An 18,896-nucleotide genomic window follows, 5' to 3' on the forward strand; every position below is an offset into this window, starting at 1 on the left:
GGCTCGATGGAATGAACGCGCCGGTGTTGGGAAAAAGTTTGACTTTGACAAGTTTGAAAAACTTCGCTCATGCCTCTTCTTTCCAAATATTTTGTACCCTAATTAGTAATAATTGAGCAAGCATGCTAGGTTTATAAATGTCAATCAGAGCCCGCTTAACCTAAAATTACTTGGAATGGCTCAAAACTTTCACTCCAATAATAAATATTTAATAAAAGAATTTAAGAAAAAACAAAATATATTTTTCCAATTAAATACAGATTATCCAAGACCCCGTTTATCTATCAGACGTACTTGGAAGGATAAAAATAAAATACTTCTTGAATTGTTTTTGCAAAAGCTAGCGAATCAATTATAAATTAAACCAGTTAGCAACGAGAATGGTGAGGAAGAAATGTCTGATCTAGGGAGATAAATCATCAGAAAAATAAATAAATAAAACTTGAAAATGTACAAATATCCGTCCTGAAAAATATATCCCAGGTCACTCCTAGAAAACAAATCATGGCCCAGCTGGAGAAAGACTAAGATGCAAGTCCAGGCTCAATTTATCATCAAAGCTAGGTCCACCATCACTTTTAGAGAACCTGCTCAATGATGTAGGCCCATTCAGATCACCGATGACCCTGCTAATATGGGCCCTACTTTGCACTTGCTGGTATGGCCCACTACCACTAGAGGCCAATCCAAAATCCCCTACACTACCACCATACGTTAAGCTCCCTACACCCCTCCCACCCACCCCCCTAGGAAACACACTCCCATGTGAAACATGAAACGGTGGTGCCGCCCGAGGCAAGTAAACCCACGACTGAGAAGCCTCCGGGACCACAACCTGGCCTGCTGCCTGGGCCAGGAGGTGCGGAGGAGGAGCGAAGGCAGAGATCATAGGGTTTCTACCAAAGGAAACGGCAGCTGCAGCTGCGTTTCTTGTGGCTTGCATTTGAGCTCGTTTGAGTTGTTGTCTCTCTTTTTTGTGTGCGTTTTGGTGGCCACCAAGGGCTTGTGAGTTTGCAAATTCCCTAGAGCAGTACTGGCACTCGTATTTCCTACTGTCTCCTGTAGCTGTCGCTGTAGCGAAAGAGGATGAGTCCGGAGTATTACAAGAAGATGACTTGAGAGAGTATGTTGTAGCTATTAGGTCTTCATCTTCGGAGACGTTGAAGCCGAATAGTTTTAATCGTGTAGACGTAGTGGTTGAGTTGTGTTTTGTATCGTAGTCCAGCTCTGCCATTTTTAGCTCGGCAAACAAGGTCAGAGAGATTTCTTTACTTTGTAGAGAGACGGATCAGAGAGAGGTGTGGGGAATGAGGGTGTGAAGCATAAGGCAAGCTGTTGCATGAGTGGGGTATATATACAAGATTAAAAAAAAAAAAAAGCTTGAGGAAAAAACTACTGTAGTATATACAATAGAGAAATATAGAGAGATGGTTGCGGACATCCCAAGGAGAAGAAATAGTGTGATGGTATTTTGGGAACACGAACCAAGAGCACTCGGGACCCAAAAGGATTGCACTTGTCTCGACCAATTTTTTCTCTTTCTATTACGTAACACCAAGGTTTTGTTAACTTTTAGGGCTAAATTGCAAGAATGCCCTTTGTGGGGGCAATGAAAACAATATTAGCCTTCATGATTAATTAAACATGATAATGCTAATTAAATAGCTTATTTTATCTATAATTATATATATTAAATATACATTAAAATCTCTTAGATTTCATGAATTCTTTTTTAATTTTTTACGACACTTAAAATTTTTCAGTCTTATTTTATATTTTTATTTTTTTTTCATTTATTTTGTATTCTAAGCATTGAAAAAAATATATGAGAAAAATTATGAATTTTTTTTAAAGTTTTATTCTGAATATGTATATTCTTACTTGTCTTTTATTTTTCTAATATGTTATTAGCACGATCACTCTACTTAATTTATACTAAAGTCTTGACACACATGAACTCTCATGTAATGTGGTTTGTATCAATTTTAGTATTTTTCTTTTATCTTTTTATTATTTTTCATGCTTTATGGAATATATTTGGCTCTATAACTTATTTTGACAATTTTTTTTTCTTTTTTATTCGTCAAAATTTAAAGTTCTTGAAAAACTAGTATTATAAATTTATAAAGAATTAAATAAACTAAATACAATTCTTAAAGAATTAGTATTTATAAAGAACTGAATAGCAGTCTTAAAAGATTAATTTTTTCTTTTATATTCATGATTTTATTTAATAAGTTGTTTCTTCTTCTTCTTTTGTATCTTTGTTGTATCTACCTTTTTTAAAATTATAATAAATTAATTTATTTTATCATTCAACATTAAATTGATTTGGTATTGCCTCGGTTTTTTGGTCATATTTGTCATATCTTGCTCTTTTAATAATAAATTTTTTAATTAAATTAAATTTTCTCACCCTTCAACATTGAATGTGTTTTTATATTAAGCTTCTTAGTTGAGTCTATATTAGGAGTTTAACTAACAGTTTGTGAATTTAATAGATTAACTTGAGTTTAAAAGGTTCGTTCAGATTTGTTTGGTTTTTATTGTCCTTTTTTAGCTTATTTTTTTTATGTTTCATCCTCAAAATGTTTTTTTTCCCAAATCCTATAAGATTTTTCATTTTTTTTTTTAAAAAAAAAAAAAACATGTTACCATCAATTGTTTTTTATAATTTGTTTCAATTACTTTTAAGACCTAGGTCGGCCTAAACCTCGAGTTTCCCACGTCACGAGTCAACTTGTCAGGCAAGCTTTTTGAGCATCAAATGTTATATTATGATTTTTTTTAATTTTATCCTCACTTAATTGATTTTTATTTTTATTTTGAATTCTTTTGTAAATTTGTGGACTTAGAAATTTTCAATTTGGACCATTCAATTCAATATTTGATGGTATTTTAGGTTTTGATCCTTAATCTTTTATTTTTAAATTTTAATTCTTTATACCTTTATTAAATTTTAATTTGTTTTTCATTTCATCATTAAATTTATAATCTTGATTGTCTTTCAATTTCATTACTTGGGTTTGCTAGTATTTTTTTTTTCCTTCATTTTTTTTTAAATTTTATCTTCGGTATTTTTTTTCATTCTCCTTTTATGATGTGGAGCTGTTATTTAAAAAATAAAAACATTTACAGCACTAAATTATTGTTTTTTATGCTTAAAAAAAAATCAGATAGATTCGCAGACAAGCTATCTAGTTATCTTCCAAGACAATAAGACTCCGTAGCACCCCCCTCGAGCCAAGATATGTTATCATGCACAGAGAGATTCCTCGGAGTATTTTTTGCTCTATTTAAGTTCTGCAACGAGGAAACTTATTATCGATGATGAGAACTGTGATTTTTGCTCTATATATATATATATAAGATTATTAGGTTAGAAAACTGTGCACAGATGATCTGGACCACTAGCTTTCAATTCAGTGATGATGAAAAGTATAGTTAAGGAGACCAATTACAAGTTAACAAATTGGTTTGATCAACTATGTATAGACTTTTAATTTATTGGCTACACTTAACACTCAACTCCCATAGTGGACAAGTCCTGAGTAAGCACTTCGTACGTGGCACATGTACCGTAATTTCTACTATATATAATGTTGATGCCGTCTTCTCCATTACTTTGATTAAACTTTCTTTAAAGAAAATTTGCACTCAATTATAACCATATCGTTAATCATCTTTTAAGGATCTGGCACTTTTGTAATTTTAATTTATTGCCATCAAATGTCCAAATTAAGATTTGCTATCATGAAACTTGTAATTTCTAATATTAATGGTTACTGAAAATTTATCTTATTGTTAATTTTAAAATTAATTAAAATTAATTAAGATATATACAAGCTAGCCTAAATATTCTATATAAAAATTAAAAAAAAAAAAAACCCTCAAATTTTGCAAAACATAACTCGTCTTTCGACCGTTGACATGTCTTTTGTTTCCATTTTTAGCCCTTTGGCCCATCTTTCTCTCTCTCGAGTCCAAAGCTACTGCATGCCTTGGCTCAATCTCAGGAGCCGAGACGCACACCCAACCAGCCACCACCACTTCAGAAGTCAAAACACTGACCCTTGCATGCAACATATTAAATACATGCATCATAGGATCCATGTCGTAAAAACAACTAGATACATTCAAGATCTAAGTAACACCACATATCAAAGTCCCACACTAATCACTTCTTCATGGCCCACGTGTCACCATCTCACTTGTCCTGCATACGTAGCATTAGATACGCATGTTTCACATGATATATACATGTAACTTTTTCTCTCACTGTTATGTCTCCTCCGCTCTCATCCCTCGGCTCTATCTGTCTCTATCTCTCTCCCCCCACTTGCGATGGTGGTGGAAGTTTTTTTAGTGAATTGAAGTCAACATGAGAAGCTGGAGATCTAGCTTTAGGTCTAGCTAGTTGCTTTAACTTATTTGAGAGGCCAAGCACACTGTGTACATATATATATATATATATATATATATATATATATATATATATATATATATATATATAACAAATAAACAAGAAACTTCACGGGACTGGCTAGGTGGGTGAAAAAACAAATATGAATTGAACGAAAATGAATGTTCAGGTGCTTACAACTATATATCATGTGGCCCTGTCATTACGTGCTAGCTGCTGATGATGGTGAATAAGGTTAAGGATGTTTGCGTGATTGACGTTGAAATCTTCTTTGCTATATTGTTTTATTTATTCCAGAGAGATCTCTCCGAATCTCAATAAGAAAGTACCGTTTGTTTGGAGGTAAACTTTTTTTTCTAACTAGCTGTTTAGAAAAACATCGTTTTGTTAATTAAATAATTCTTATTTCTTACATTGAATTTCATGTATAATTGTGTTTTAAACTTAATTTGACTTTATAAAAGCTAAAATCATCTGTTTTTTTTATTTATTTTATACGTAAAAATCTATCCTATAATAATTAAAACTACAAGAGAGAGAGAGAGAGAGATTTATCTGATTTGTCTAATAACCCACTTGAATGAGAGCATAAATAATTATTTTTTTTACAGACTTTAAAATAGATGTCGTAAAGATCTTTAGATACGTGTGGGCATGAAAAACTTAATTTTCACTACAAAATATAAGTTATATAAATCTGTGCTTGTGTTTTACTTGTAAGAGAAACTACATATATGGCTTTGTCGATTCCTTTTCTCCTTTTTTAAATTAACCAAGGATTCCTTTTCATCTTATCTAGTTTATAATTAACTACTGAGATATATAAGGAAGGTTTAGGATCTGATGGGATAGTTGTGATGACCCGTTGGTGAATAGTTCTATGCGGGGCCCGCTATGTTTAATGAAATCCCTAAAACGGGGCTTAAATGTTGTTTGATGACATTAAGAAGATTTAAATATAATTATAATACAGATAGACTGGAATCTCTGTTAGCTTAGAATAATGGTTTCCTAAACCTGATCGTCTTTGCTTGTGTATAGTAATATGGTATTTTTAATTAAAAATATTTTTTAATTTTTAACATCATCACATCAAAACCATTAAAAAAACACTCAAAAATCAATTTTAAAAAACATCAACTATTTACTAAGAACGATAATGGATCCAATGATGTCTTTTCGAGGTCTTTCTTAATCCCAGGAAGGTTAGGAAAAAACCAGAGGTTGGACCCCTAACCACCACCACCCACACCCAGACCACGGGGGCTCGAGGAGTAAGTACTTGTCACTTTGAAAATAAAATGTACAAAAGCATGCTTCTCAACTAAAATATGAGTAGTCATACTCATAAAGGTTAAAGAGTTGCCATGTATGGATGATTGCTGGGACCAGCACCTGTGCCCGGTGAATATTTCAACCGCTGGTAATGCTATGATTTAACTTCTTACCTTCCTTCATGGAGTTTATCAAAATTAATCTATTAGTTTTTTTTTCTTCAAAAAATGCCTTCCAAACTTCCGTCTTATCTACCATTTAATTCCTCCATTCAATGTTTTCAACAAGGAAAAAAAAACATGGAATTGATGAAGAGACAAGTTATAAATAAATTTTAAAATTTATACGTCAGATATATAATTCTTTAAAATCATATCTAATTAATTTCATTAATAAACAGGAGTAGGTTATACTTGTTGATATACAGTCTTTCATCATTGAAAGGTTAATGATTACAAAAAACAATGATAAAAATGACACTTTAAAGGATTTTTCAATTTCCATGTTGTGATTTGAGGGCTCGCAAAACCATGAGCAGCAGAAACCTCAAGTCTGGATAGCACCATAGCTATAATTAGGTTTGGGTTCCAACTCACAAGCTAACAGGTGAATCTAGTTTATTCAAGATAATGATATTTTAATTTATTAAAAAAAGATCAGATGATATCGTCTTGGACGCTAAGAAAACTTAAATGATACTGATATAGATAAAAAAAAAATGAAAAAAAAAATATCTATTCTAATCAAGTTAATATATACGAATAAAGGACAAACCCTAAAAAAATAATTATTGAGGCCTAGCAAAAGCATGAATAATAGAGAGAAGATGCGTGGAAGGGAGGCGGCCTTGGTTAAGGAAGGGATTGTATATGAATTGTCAAGATGGGTGGGTTAGCATAGGCACAAGGATTTCTCCACTGATGGAGGGTGACGCATGTGAGGGTGAATCTAATTGGCCTCGCCCTCTTTGAACAAACTTTTGGTGGGACACACCTAGGATGGGGACCACATGGGTGTCAATGGGCCCACAGGAGAGAGTCTTGAGCAGCAGTAGGGCCTGGGCCTTAGGCAGCTAGGGTGGTGAAAGGATTGTCCAATCAGACCTCTTCCTTCATCAACACCTGTCCTCTTCCTGCTTACTTTGCTGGTTGATTGAAGGGATGCCGATATTATCATATAAGATCACCCGAATCATGTAGATGGCCCACCAAAGTAGTGCTTATCAGAGAAAACTAACCAATGAGTCTGTATAAAAAACATTATTAGCGAAGGATTATTTCAGACATGATCCTATCATGTTAGAACTCCATTAACTTTCTAATCATCCTTGTTCCCTTTCGCAACCATTACTTTGGAAGCATCCATAAAGGATAGAAAGATAGACCCAATGTGACTTGGTTTTCAAGTTGGAAATCCCTTTTCATGGATATGTTCATACCTTTTCTTTTCTTCTTTCAAACAATCCCAAACATTGTGCCTATGATTTAATAAATACGGTTTTTTTTTTTTTTGTATTGTGGTTGCGGTGTAGCATTAATATTTTTAAAATAATTTTGAATTTCTTTTTATATTTCTTAATTATTTGAATGAATTGATATAAAAATAAAACAATATTATTTTAAAATAAATTCTTAACGCATCACCATCAACCCTTCCATGTATTCCAAGTGATACTACCTAGTACCTACCTCATTTAAAAACTAGGTAGGAAAAGTAGGAGTGTGGTGGAGTGGAGTTAGCTTTATGTCATGTGAGGTGACCCTTTCTTCGCCTATCTTACTAAAACCAAATTTTAAAATTAATCATACTGTTAACATGATATTAAGCACTTATGCTTCGACTATCGTCTAGAAGGGCTGCCGTTTTAAGGAAATAAATGATTGCTATATGAATCCCATCAAGCTTTTGTGTCTGATTTTCGTTCTTTTTTTCTTTTTTTTTTGTCTAGGAAATAGAAGCCAGTGAAATAAGTTTGGATGTAGAGAACTTCGGTCAATCAATGAGATAAAATAATTGTGCTCTGGTTTCTAAAAAAGCGAGACACTAGACGGCTACACGAACATACCATACGGCATCCAGCCCAAAGCCGTGGGGTTGGAGCACATGACATGACAAGAACTTATAGTTCATCAGTTAATTCTTTTATATTAAAGTTTTTGTCCCTTGTATTGTGTAGTAATTAGCTAGTCTATGCGCAATTCTCGCTACTTAAATAAATAATCACACTTATATAGCATGGTCCATCTATTACAATGTGCCCACGTTGTAGTTGTGAAATAGAATTATCATGTTGTATCATCAAAAGGAGCAAGTGGGGAATTTACATTGCATTTACTTCTTTTTTTTTAAGAAACGAAAAGTTTAAAAAACAATGATTTTTTTTTTTTGAAAACGCATGTTTTCTATTTTTTTTAGAAAATTGAAAAACATCTCAATATATAATTGTTAATTTCAAAACATACCACGTGTAAAAAAGGCAACAAGAAATTCAGAAACCTACACAAGACTGAACCAGGGAATCTATCTTAATAAATATTGGATTTCATCGAGTTCTTTGCTATAACTTATAAGTTTATGAGTGCGCTTGTGGGACTTGGTCTCTAAATAAGGGTTCAACAGAAGAAGAAAAAAAAAACATAAACACAAAGGAAGATGGGTTCAAGCAGTTCATAACTGTCCTGTGTGCTTATTATAACAAATACCCTCACGTACCCTTAAACAATCCTTGAGCACTCGAGGAATCTGTCAGTTGGAAAAATCCAAGTAGATACAAGAATCTAATTACCACAGCTGCAAATTATTGGTTTTTAATTCAACACGTACAGGTCGAGACAAGAACTTTGATGTTATGGAGTTCATGTTCGTTGTGTTGTGCGCATCAAGTCATGTTTCTATACTATTTGTCTTAAACTGATAACCTAAGATGGTCCTGTTCTGCGTATTACTCCATGATCGTCGCAGATTATTTTTTAATTTACACCGAGAGTAAATTATAGCTTCGTGTCTGTATATATGTTTAAGAAAACAACTAATTAGTCATTTGACTACTTTCGACTGTCAAATCAGTAACAAAAATAGGCGCCGGATACGGATTTGAGCAATAGAATTGGAGGTACTTAGTAATAAATTGAAGAGATAATACTTAAGTTGATTCTAAACCATTTGTTTCTTAAGATTAATGTAGCAACTAAGCTTATAGCATACTCTTTCTCAGGGCTTAACTGGCTCTGGCTATACACACGGAGTGCCCCCTCTCCAATCCCTAAATTTGTGTGCATTCCTAATTCTGAATTTGATACCTTCTGGTAAAATCCTAATCACAATTATTGGGATGTCTCTTTGAGAACGCATCGACCTCGACATTTGAACCAACCTTCAGGCAATCATATGACGTGCCAAGCTCAATACATCTCATGTTGCTAACCTTCCATCAATGAAAATGATTTCGATTGAATTTATCCTTATAATGGCATTCGTAGACTTTTTAAATATGCTTTTCTATGACAAGTGTACCTTATTTCGTCGAACAAGTTTCCCCCAGATTATTTTGTCAGAAAAGAGTTCGTCATCAATATAACTGTTTTATACAAGACGCTTTCCTGACGAAAATAAGATATCTCGTTCGGAAAGACATCACTTGACGACATTTCATTGATTAAGCAAAGCCATTTCTGGTAAAAAAAAAAAAAAAGAAATTCCGTCCGGAAGTACTATAAATTGGCAGCGGAAGCTCGTTGTAAAGTCATCGCTGATGAAATTTCATTCCTGTTGCTTTTCCAGATAAAATAGTACAATTTTGTGTTTTCACAATTGTTTCAAAATTACACTGACATATTTGTTTGTATTAGTGATGAGAAGAGAATTTTTCCGACATATACAGAAGTTTTAAATACAATGTTACAGAAAACGCCTGCAGATGGTCTTCATTCGAGGAAATATATAATATATTTATTTAGAAGTATGAACATGATCGAAGTAGTTGAACATCTAGTCACCGGTCAGATACAATTGAATGATCAAATCGTCATTTATGTTTAGATAAATTATGAAAAACCATTCCTATATATATATATATATAATAACAAAAAAAATAAAGTAAAACCGACTTACTTCGGCTCTGTTCAGCAATCTATATATTTTAAAAGAAATATTTATTTTAGTTTTAAATTATATTTTAAAATTTTTTTTATCCTAATATCAAAAATAAAATTTTAAAAATAAAAATAATATTTTAATATCTCCAAAAAAAAAAACAATTTGAAAAAAAAAAAAGTTTTATTTCACTGGATGCAATACAGCAAATGTTCAGGTTTTACATTAACTAGGAAGATGGGCGAATTTGAACTAAAACTATACATACTGTTACATACAAACTATGAAAATTACAGATACATATCAGAGAAAGCCATTAATAAACCACCTCAGTAAAACCTAAAGAGGAAAAAAATATCAAACAAAAAGTATAAGGCGCAAGTCCCTGCGTGCTAAGTGGATGGGCCAAGTACTTCAATCCAATAATGGATATCCAGTCAAATCCCTCGAAACAATACAAAATCATTTAAATACCTTTTGAAGTCCTACTTCTTTTCGGACCCTTTAAGGTTCAAGTTGAACCATTTCTTTTTGGATGATTTATCCTTTCCATCAGAGATTCCATCTTCCACTGGACTCCCGGCTTTTGAATCATCACCAAGAAGTTTGCTCGTACTTCCATTACTTAAGTAGCTCACCGTCCTGGTTACGGTGAAAGAGGCGTGTATGCTATCCCGCTGTTTCAGCAGCTCATCTACCTGCAGCAACCAAAATGATGAGGTCAGCCAAACAAAAAGAACATTTACCCTTAGCATAAAGTGTGACCAGAAGATACAGAACCAGAGTAATCTATGCCAGCTATGATTCAACCATGATAAAGAAAACAATACTTGAGTTCCGTTATCACAGATATCAAATACTAAGTTGGCAGGGAAAACAGATTTAAACAGAAAGCTTTTTCAGAACTTGCAGGCGGCAAGAAGTTTACGACTGTTTGTTTACGTGGTGCACCTCATAAACAAAAATAGTCTAAGAATAAGAAGCTACCATCACTTAATATTCCTTATTGTGAAACATTTCGCCTTTCATTTATCATATAACATATCTTTTCTGAAGTGAGTAAAGAGTATATCTAAGGTAAATGTTGCAGTATGACGAGATGATCTTGTTCTCCTCTTGTAAATAACCCAGCTCCGGAAAACAATTCAGAGCAAATCTACAATACATAGAATACGTATATGCATGCACAAGTATAGCAGTTGTATTTTATCAAGTTAGAAGGCAGATATTGCAAACATGTAGAAAAACACCATCTGACAAGAGACATCGAGGTTTCATAACATACAGATTGCTTTTCCTGGCTGTATCTGTTGGTTACTTCCTGGAAGCGTGCCAAAGCCTACAAAACATCGTAAGTGAATTTCAAGGACAAATGGGCATCAGCAAATAGTGATAGAAGGCACATCAATAGAAGCAGATTCTACCTTTCTGTACTCTGTCTCAAATTGGCGTAGCTCATTTCTTTTTCTAAGAATTTGAGCCTCAACATCCTTGAGCTTCTCTGTGGTATCTTCGTAAGTCTTTGAACAAAGTGCCTCAATGGTGTAGCTAGCAGTCTTGAAAAAATTATCTCCTGACAAAATTCAGTGAATGTCAGACCGATATAAATTCTGCAAGACAGCTAATCCATACTCAAAAGACACAAAATAATTCCAACCATAAACAGCGAATATATGAGTCCCAGCTTTCAGTTCTGAAACTTCACAAGGTTGAAGACCTTCCAACCTTCTAAAGAAAGCAGCATCGGGATCCTTAGCTATAGCTAACTGCAGAGCACCATTGTGTAGAAAAAGATCACTTCAGCCACATAAGAGAAAAAAAGTAATATCCACCAAAGTAAAATGACAAGGAAAAAAATTATGTAACAGGATGGAACCTCATACCGCATTCACAGTTGAATCCATTCTGTACACTTGAAAATGTAAGAAATACATCCCTACGGATGTCACCTTGCCAGTCTTCTCACTATCTTCCTGTACAGAGATGGTAATATAGTTAGTTTTGTGGAATCCACAAGTGAGTCAATAGAGATGTGTTGATTATGACACCACTAGATTGTGACTGATTTCAATTCAAATACATGTCAAGTGGCCCAAGCAAATACGCTAGGGTGATAAGATTTTCCAGGGAGCACATTATCATAAGAAATGGAAATTTCATAAATCCTAACAGTTGTTAAATGCTAGGATGAGATGTCATTGATACCAAGGTAATCATGGAACTCAAATTGAACATCCTGGGAAATCTGAAATGAATAAGCAATATCTTTGCATTTGAACAACTAAAATAAGTTCATAAGAAATGAGGCAACTACAATCTAGTTACCAAACTCGTGATGTTTGACATAATATGCTCCTCATATCCTTATTTAGAAAGACAAGAAATTTCTAGATTTTCCTCGTTAAATTACACAAAAGTCCAAATGCAAGATAAAATAGTAGCATTAAACAGCAGGTAAGGGATGTAAAGGGACAAGGCTAATGAAATGTTTGCCATAACCAAGATCAGTTCATCATATGACATGAAGTCCTAGGCACTCTGATACCTGAAATTGTCAAAACAGGAAGTAAAAGAAGAGACATAAAACAATAAAGATACAGGAAGTTTGGCACCCATGTAGCAACACTTATATGCTATCTATTCTCTCTCTGGATTATAATCGCAAAGCAGCTTGACAAACTCACTTGACCACAAAGCAATTAACCTTGACCAAAAAAACTGATCAAATTAAGCATGTACCGTTCAACACACAGGAAATGCTAAGCCAAACTTTTTCAAAGATATTTATAATCCTTAGTAAAGGATAAAGCCATCCCAAGAATCTCTAAACAGCCTTCAAATATATGCTACACTATTGGAAGGTGGTGGTTGAGATCAAATGTTTCAGTCTAAAACAATTTTTTGGGAAGAATATTGCCTTTTTTCCTGTTAGCCATTTCTTTTACTTGACTAAGCCTCAATTTGAAACTTCCAACATAAAGAATTTCACCCTAAATATCAAAGGTCATTCAGCAGCAAAATGCAACAAACATTATTAGAAAAAAAGTATCACTGCAAGAGAAAGAACATCAAAACAATTATGAAGATGTGCCCAAGTCATCTGATAGAAGGAGCTCATCACCAAATGTTCAAGCCACGATTATCTTCCTGACTAAGAGAATGCCATTCACACGTGTCCAAGACAAATTTATGATGATCAACACCTTTATCATCCACAAGTTAGTACTACTGTTTAATGAACCCCCACATCCTCCTTTGGGGTGCTTCCTGATGCTCTCATAATTAATCAGATAGGAGAGAGATGAACTAGATTGTAAGTACAACCCTTTTGGCTTCCAAGGAGTATACATGAGGTAGACACTCTTTTGGCACATTTCTTTTCCTCACTGATTGCTAAGAGAAGAGCCAAAAAGAATATATGTTGTGGGAAAAAAATAATCCATTAAATTCAATAAGGAATCACCTTACCCAAGAGCTCAAGGAATCCAATAATCCATTGAATTCAATCTGTGATTTTCTTATGGTGAATCGTAATATGCAACCTCTGATGCATATTGTCCACACAATCTCAAAGCTTTATAAAGACACTTTCAAGGCTCACCTTCACCACCATAAAATCAAGTAGCTATGAGTCGTTCACTAAAGCCCCACATCGATCCACCATTACATGTCAGCAATACTACATAACAGCTAGACAGGAAATCCATATACAGAGGATAGCCCTATTGTTGGTACAACTTGCCTAATAAACAACTTTGAACTTCTAACTTCATTAGGAAGCTGTATGTTCCTCTCTGTTTCTTCTTTCCTCTCTTCTCTCCACATCTCTGACTCTTCTTTAAATCTCTCTTTTCATCTTATTATATAAATTATTTAGTATTTGTTAGTTTGAAAACGTATAATCTGTTTTGGTATATTTACTGGTGAGAATGGATTAAAAATTAACTTTTGCTGCCTGAAACTACAAATTTACATTATTATGTTTGCAAAAATTGAGATTCAAAACCTCAAAAGGTGCATTTTAAGTGGTTGGAAATTGATATTCAGGGTGCAGTGATATAGAATTTGAAGAGTTGTTTTGGAACTTGGATGGTTTAACAGGTAGTAACTGGAAAAAAAAAGTCATAACAACAAGCCCTCATCATAAGAATAAGCAACATTGCCATCCAAAGTCATGTTAAGCAGTAAAGATATGGCAATAAACAAACAAAATGTTGTCATACCATGAATAAAGGTACAAAACTTCATTCATACTTACTTTATGGAGAAAATATGGCAATTAAAGCTAAAACAGCACAAAAGTTCTCTAAGCCTTCATTCATAATTTTATCAAATAACACAACAGTCCAAAACTTTAAAGATTTTTTTTCCTTTAAGAAATACAAACTATAAACATAAAGGAGTGCAAGAAAATAATAGTACCTGTAAGGCCAAACCATAGCCACCATTAGCTTCTTGCTCAAAATAAAGCAACTGCAAATCAAGAAATGCAATACAAAGCTTGTTATATTTGCATAAAGAACAGTAGTGGAAGCAGATATAAAGTAGTGGAGCATGGGACCCAAAACTCCTAATATTCATTGCACTTGGAACTCAAATAACCTTAAATTTGCTTTGTGCAGTTGAAGTTACTCTCACAACAAGCCCTGCCTCAGCTTGTTGCTCATCTATTGTCACGCCAAAGAAGTGGGCACATTGTTTGTCCACCTGCAATTAAGCTCAAAACAGGTCAATAAAAATGAAAGTGTATGGTTATAACTTATACCAAACATAAACATCACAAGTACCTTCCCACTAACTGATGTACCGACAGGGAGGGGTCTGACTGTGACAGTTCCACTGAGAGCTTCTTCAAGAACATTAGCAGAAATTGTAGTCTTGATTGGGACACCAAGCTTGCTATACACAACAGAATAGGAAACTTAAAAACAGTTAAAAAAAAAGGAATACAATAGCCAAGGAGATGTAATTCAACTGGCATCAGTGTTCCTTTCCCATCAAGAGGTCTTGGGTTCGAACCTCTCCTTTGAACCAAAAAAAGAATACAATATCCAAATACTTCCAACTCAAATTACCTGAATAATGCAGCAAACACAGTATTGACAGTTCCCAGATTTGACAAATCAATTTCCATGTCCACACTTTCAACATCCAGAGCCTGATTAGAAATGATTATAGAAGTCCAAAAAATTAGGACAAGTCACCATAAATAAAACACATAACATGCAAACATTAAGAGAAGACAGAAAATAAGATCAAATATCATTCCAGCTTGTATGAATTGACAAGTTAATAACTCTAGAGAGGGTTAACATGAAACATTATGTAGTGCAAAAAAATGCAATTATTCAGAACTGGCAGGAAAAAGTAAATGAATGCCCTGACATCCCTTGGAAACCAGAAGCACGCAAAGTGGGACTGCAAATATGACCAAGAGAAAGCTATTACCAAGTTTATTTGTCTTGGTGCTGCACCTCTATTTATTGTTATCTTTTAGTTTTCACTGGTCATTCCTATTTTTGGTAATTTCAGCACTTTATAAAGTGTGCCGTAGTGATCCTGATTGATGTCTTTTATAACTCCCATAGGGTAGTTCCAGTTTAATGCGAACTGCACAAAAAGGCTAATCAAGCTACTCTATCCAGTATCATTTTTCACAACATGGAGCACTAAACATTTCACATTGAAAATATAGAACAGAATTACAGAGACAGAGAGGCAGCTACAAAAAAGCACCTCAAAACCTGCACTGTCATATTGCCTTCTCTTCTCAGGGTCAGATAATATACTGTAGGAATATGTAACCTCCTTGAAAAGCTCTGAAGCTTCAGGATTACTGGCATTTTTATCTGGATGATACCTGTCCAAGTATAATTCTTAGTTAACGCAAGATTGTACGCAGGTTGAATCAATATTGACCAACAACCTTGTCATTTAACAAATGATTACCATACAACAAAAATGGGATGTTATGCAACGAGCATGAAAGATCTTGCAAAAGAGAAGGACTTGTGGAATTTGCCAAAAAAAATTTCCACTTATCTAAAAGAGAATATAAGAAAGGATTTGATGATGAGATGTATAGATTCTCTTTCTTATGGAATTCCAAAGCATCTTTTCATTATCACATTGTCTAAACAGTGAAAAGAATCTATAGGACTTTGTTATTATCTTATTCCATTTATATCATGTGGATATATAGATTCGAAATGTTAATCGAGTGGAACTCGATTTTCAATATATCTGAAAACGCCAATAAGGGTCAACATGTACAATTTCTAAGGCCAAGCATTTTACAGTTAAAAGCAGCCCGGTACTCCGTTTTAGTAGAAGACGAAAGGAAATGAAGGCAAGAGGTGGGGTGAAAAGGAAGGACCATTTGTAACCTGGTTCATTTGCCAGGATGGAAAAATCAAGGGAAAGCAATTTCATCAATTCATTAACCTCAACTTCCCACCTTTAATCAGGCTGGTGGCCTGCATTTACGAAACCCATTTTGGATGATAGCGTAAGACTGTAAGTAGAGCACACATTGGGACGCAATGACTCCCATAGCAACCAAACAGTCCCCACACAACCTGAATGCATCATACTCATAGATTATTCAATTTATTCGCATGCTTAAAATGAAATTCCAGCTCATGGAGCTGCTATCTTTCCGCGCGGGGGGGGGGGGATCTGATAATATACTGTTCATAAATCAGCTCCCACTGTTCTGATTCCAATTTTGTCACTTAATTATGCGATAGGAGCACCAACACAACAACAAATTCGGTCGGGTAAATTTACATAATGCTGTATTCAAGCATGGTTCAAGGAAACAGATTTAAGTCAGAAATCGCAAACTAGCAGTGCCCATTATTAGCTCAGAAATCACATACAACAAGAAAATCAAAACAAAAAATTGAATAGTATAGTAGTAACAAAGAAAGGGCATACTTGAGAGCAAGTTTTCTATAAGCACTTTTAATCTCCTGATCAGTAGAATCCCTTGATACCGACAGCACTTCATATGGGTCTTTTCTAAGGACTGGCGGCGGTGCTGATGTACTTTCTGTCTTCTTCGAATCCATCTCTCCACCAACTTGCCCTTCAGACTGTCTTCTCTTTTCTTCTTCTGCTCTTAAAAATAAAATGCAAAAACTCTTCCCTCTTTCTTTGTATACAGTATTCAAGAGAGCGGGGTTTACTTACTCTGCTTTGAATCTGCAAAAACCTAATTGATAAAAAGAAGCACAGAATTCAAGCCAAGTTTTGGATCCCTAATCAGTTTCCTTCTCTCTCGAGGAAAACGAAAGCCAAATTGCTAATATAAAAATAATAATAGGAATTACAAAAGATCCAGATACATTTAATGATAATAATAATAATCCTTTTCTATTTTTACTTCTGCTTCAATTCAATTACATTCGCTCATTGATTTTTATTATCTTTTTTTTTTCTTTGGGGTCGTATAGTAAGAGTACCTTTCGATGTAAGAATAGTCAGTTTTTACTATTTTTCCACAACAAACAAGCAAGGTGCGAGCTGTTGGATTAGTGAAATCTCTATAGATATTTGATTACCACATTATTAATTAATTAAGTAATATTCTAATTAATGAACGTTCATGCAATAATGGTTTGTTCTTTTAAGTTGGTTCCACGTTTTTTTATATAAAAATGACTGAATGTTAATAAAATGTCTTAAAACATGTACAGAGGATGTAATTCCATAGTTTTTAGATCCGATTTGGTAGTCAATCCGATTCAAGACACGGGTTCCGCATTTTGACCGGATTATCAGGTTTTAACCGAGTCACCCGGGTCAATTTTTAAAAAAAAAAATTCAAAATGACATCGTTTTAGTAAAAAAAAAAAAAAAAAAAGTCAACGGGTTACAACAAGGTTTTTGACCAGGTTGCCGGGTCAACCGGGTTATATCGAGTTTTTTCTTCCCCTGTTTTTTCTTCAATCTAACCTAGTTCCAGCCTTAGGTTAAGGATGAGCAAAAAAATCGATAAACCGAGAAAACCGAAAAAATCAAACTGAAAAAAAACGAATTAACTGATTAAAAAATCATAAAAAAATTCTGGTTCGGTTTCGGTTTCTAAAGTCTGAAACCGATTGAACCAAACCGGACTTGTTCAACCAGCCAGCACTTAAAAAAACAAAAAGTATAAATAAAATGTTTTCTAACCCTAGAATAACATTCAACTATCAACTGCCCCCTCTCCCTTCTCTGCATCTCTCTCACTTTACTCTCTATTCTGCTTTGATTTTCCTCCCCTTCCTTATAGATTTTGTTCCTTTGGGTTTTTTTTTTTTGGATCTTAATTCTCCTGTTGAGTCTGTGGTTGGCTCTATTGAGATAGAGAGTGACGAAGAAGATTACTTAGCTAGGTTAACTCGTCAAATGGCTCACTCCACCCTTGAAGATGATTTCAAGAGAAACGACCTCCCTTGCAACACCAAAAAGACTAAGGTATTGCTTCCTTTATGTTTCTTTTTAAAGTAGGACAACCTGCTTTGGTTTTTGTGATTATGTTTTTCAGGTCTTAGGTTTTTTGCCTGATTTGCATAGTGGTTATGTCTAGATTGCTTCAATCAATGCTATGTGTAATTGGACGCAGATGCGGTTGTAGACAAGGGTCTAGTCGTGGAAGCCCGAATGGGTCTTCACCTCCAGCAACTTGGGATATATTGTACAAGGCTGCAAGAGAAGTAGAGAGGATCATTGGGTTTGAATCAGTTTGGAAGAAAAAAAAACCGAAACTAACCGAATCGAAATTAATCGGTTTAAACTGGTTTCAGTTCAGTTCGATTTAAAAAATTAAAAAAAAAATTCAGTTTAATTGTTTATTTTGGTTCAAAACCAGATCAAACCAAAAATGTTCAGCCCTACCTCAGGTCGGCAGGGTCTCGGACCGGGTTTTAAAATTATGGTAATTCTTCATCCTTCCATACAAGTTCTGTTGAAATTTTAAAAATATTACTGTAAATTAAAATTTTATGTTTTGTGTTTTTGTTATCCGAGATATTAGTTGTAAAAAAAAAATGGAGTGAAATGAGATATGATGAAAGTTTAGTACTTTCATATACCTTTACAGCTCAAAATACGTTGAGAG

The 18,896-nt window shown here is 34.1% G+C and overlaps 2 protein-coding genes across 2 annotated transcripts; both read right to left on the reverse strand.

Annotated features, from left to right (window-relative positions):
• Nucleotides 1–502: 502 nt before the first annotated feature.
• Nucleotides 503–1,234, reverse strand: LOC118039903 (zinc finger protein GIS3). Its single transcript, XM_035046736.2, has one exon. It carries the CDS (start codon nt 1,232–1,234, stop codon nt 503–505), a length of 732 nt encoding a protein of 243 aa, XP_034902627.1.
• An 8,724-nt stretch (nt 1,235–9,958) lies between these two features.
• On the reverse strand, nt 9,959–17,249 carry LOC118039902 (chaperone protein dnaJ 15). Its single transcript, XM_035046735.2, has 11 exons — nt 16,730–17,249; nt 15,527–15,650; nt 14,866–14,948; nt 14,578–14,689; nt 14,393–14,497; nt 14,213–14,263; nt 11,674–11,763; nt 11,448–11,556; nt 11,215–11,363; nt 11,076–11,129; nt 9,959–10,488 (listed from the first exon to the last, which is right to left on the reverse strand). Exons 1-11 carry the CDS (start codon nt 16,861–16,863, stop codon nt 10,276–10,278), a joined length of 1,224 nt encoding a protein of 407 aa, XP_034902626.1. The 5' UTR covers nt 16,864–17,249; the 3' UTR covers nt 9,959–10,275.
• Between the last annotated feature and the right edge of the window lie 1,647 nt (nt 17,250–18,896).

This window comes from Populus alba, chromosome 8 (genome assembly GCF_005239225.2).
Source record: "Populus alba chromosome 8, ASM523922v2, whole genome shotgun sequence".
Classification (NCBI taxonomy): Eukaryota; Viridiplantae; Streptophyta; class Magnoliopsida; order Malpighiales; family Salicaceae; genus Populus; species Populus alba.

Bases quoted from the DNA above. Each gene is read 5' to 3' on its own strand.
- LOC118039903 (XM_035046736.2), bottom strand. From the start codon at position 1,234: ATGGCAGAGCTGGACTACGATACAAAACACAACTCAACCACTACGTCT.
- LOC118039902 (XM_035046735.2), bottom strand. From the start codon at position 16,863: ATGGATTCGAAGAAGACAGAAAGTACATCAGCACCGCCGCCAGTCCTT. The intron at 15,651-16,729 runs GTATGCCCTTTC...ATACTTGGACAG, and splicing joins TATAGAAAACTTGCTCTCAA to GTATCATCCAGATAAAAATG. The intron at 11,130-11,214 runs GTAGAATCTGCT...GATGTTTTGTAG, and splicing joins TTGAGACAGAGTACAGAAAG to GCTTTGGCACGCTTCCAGGA.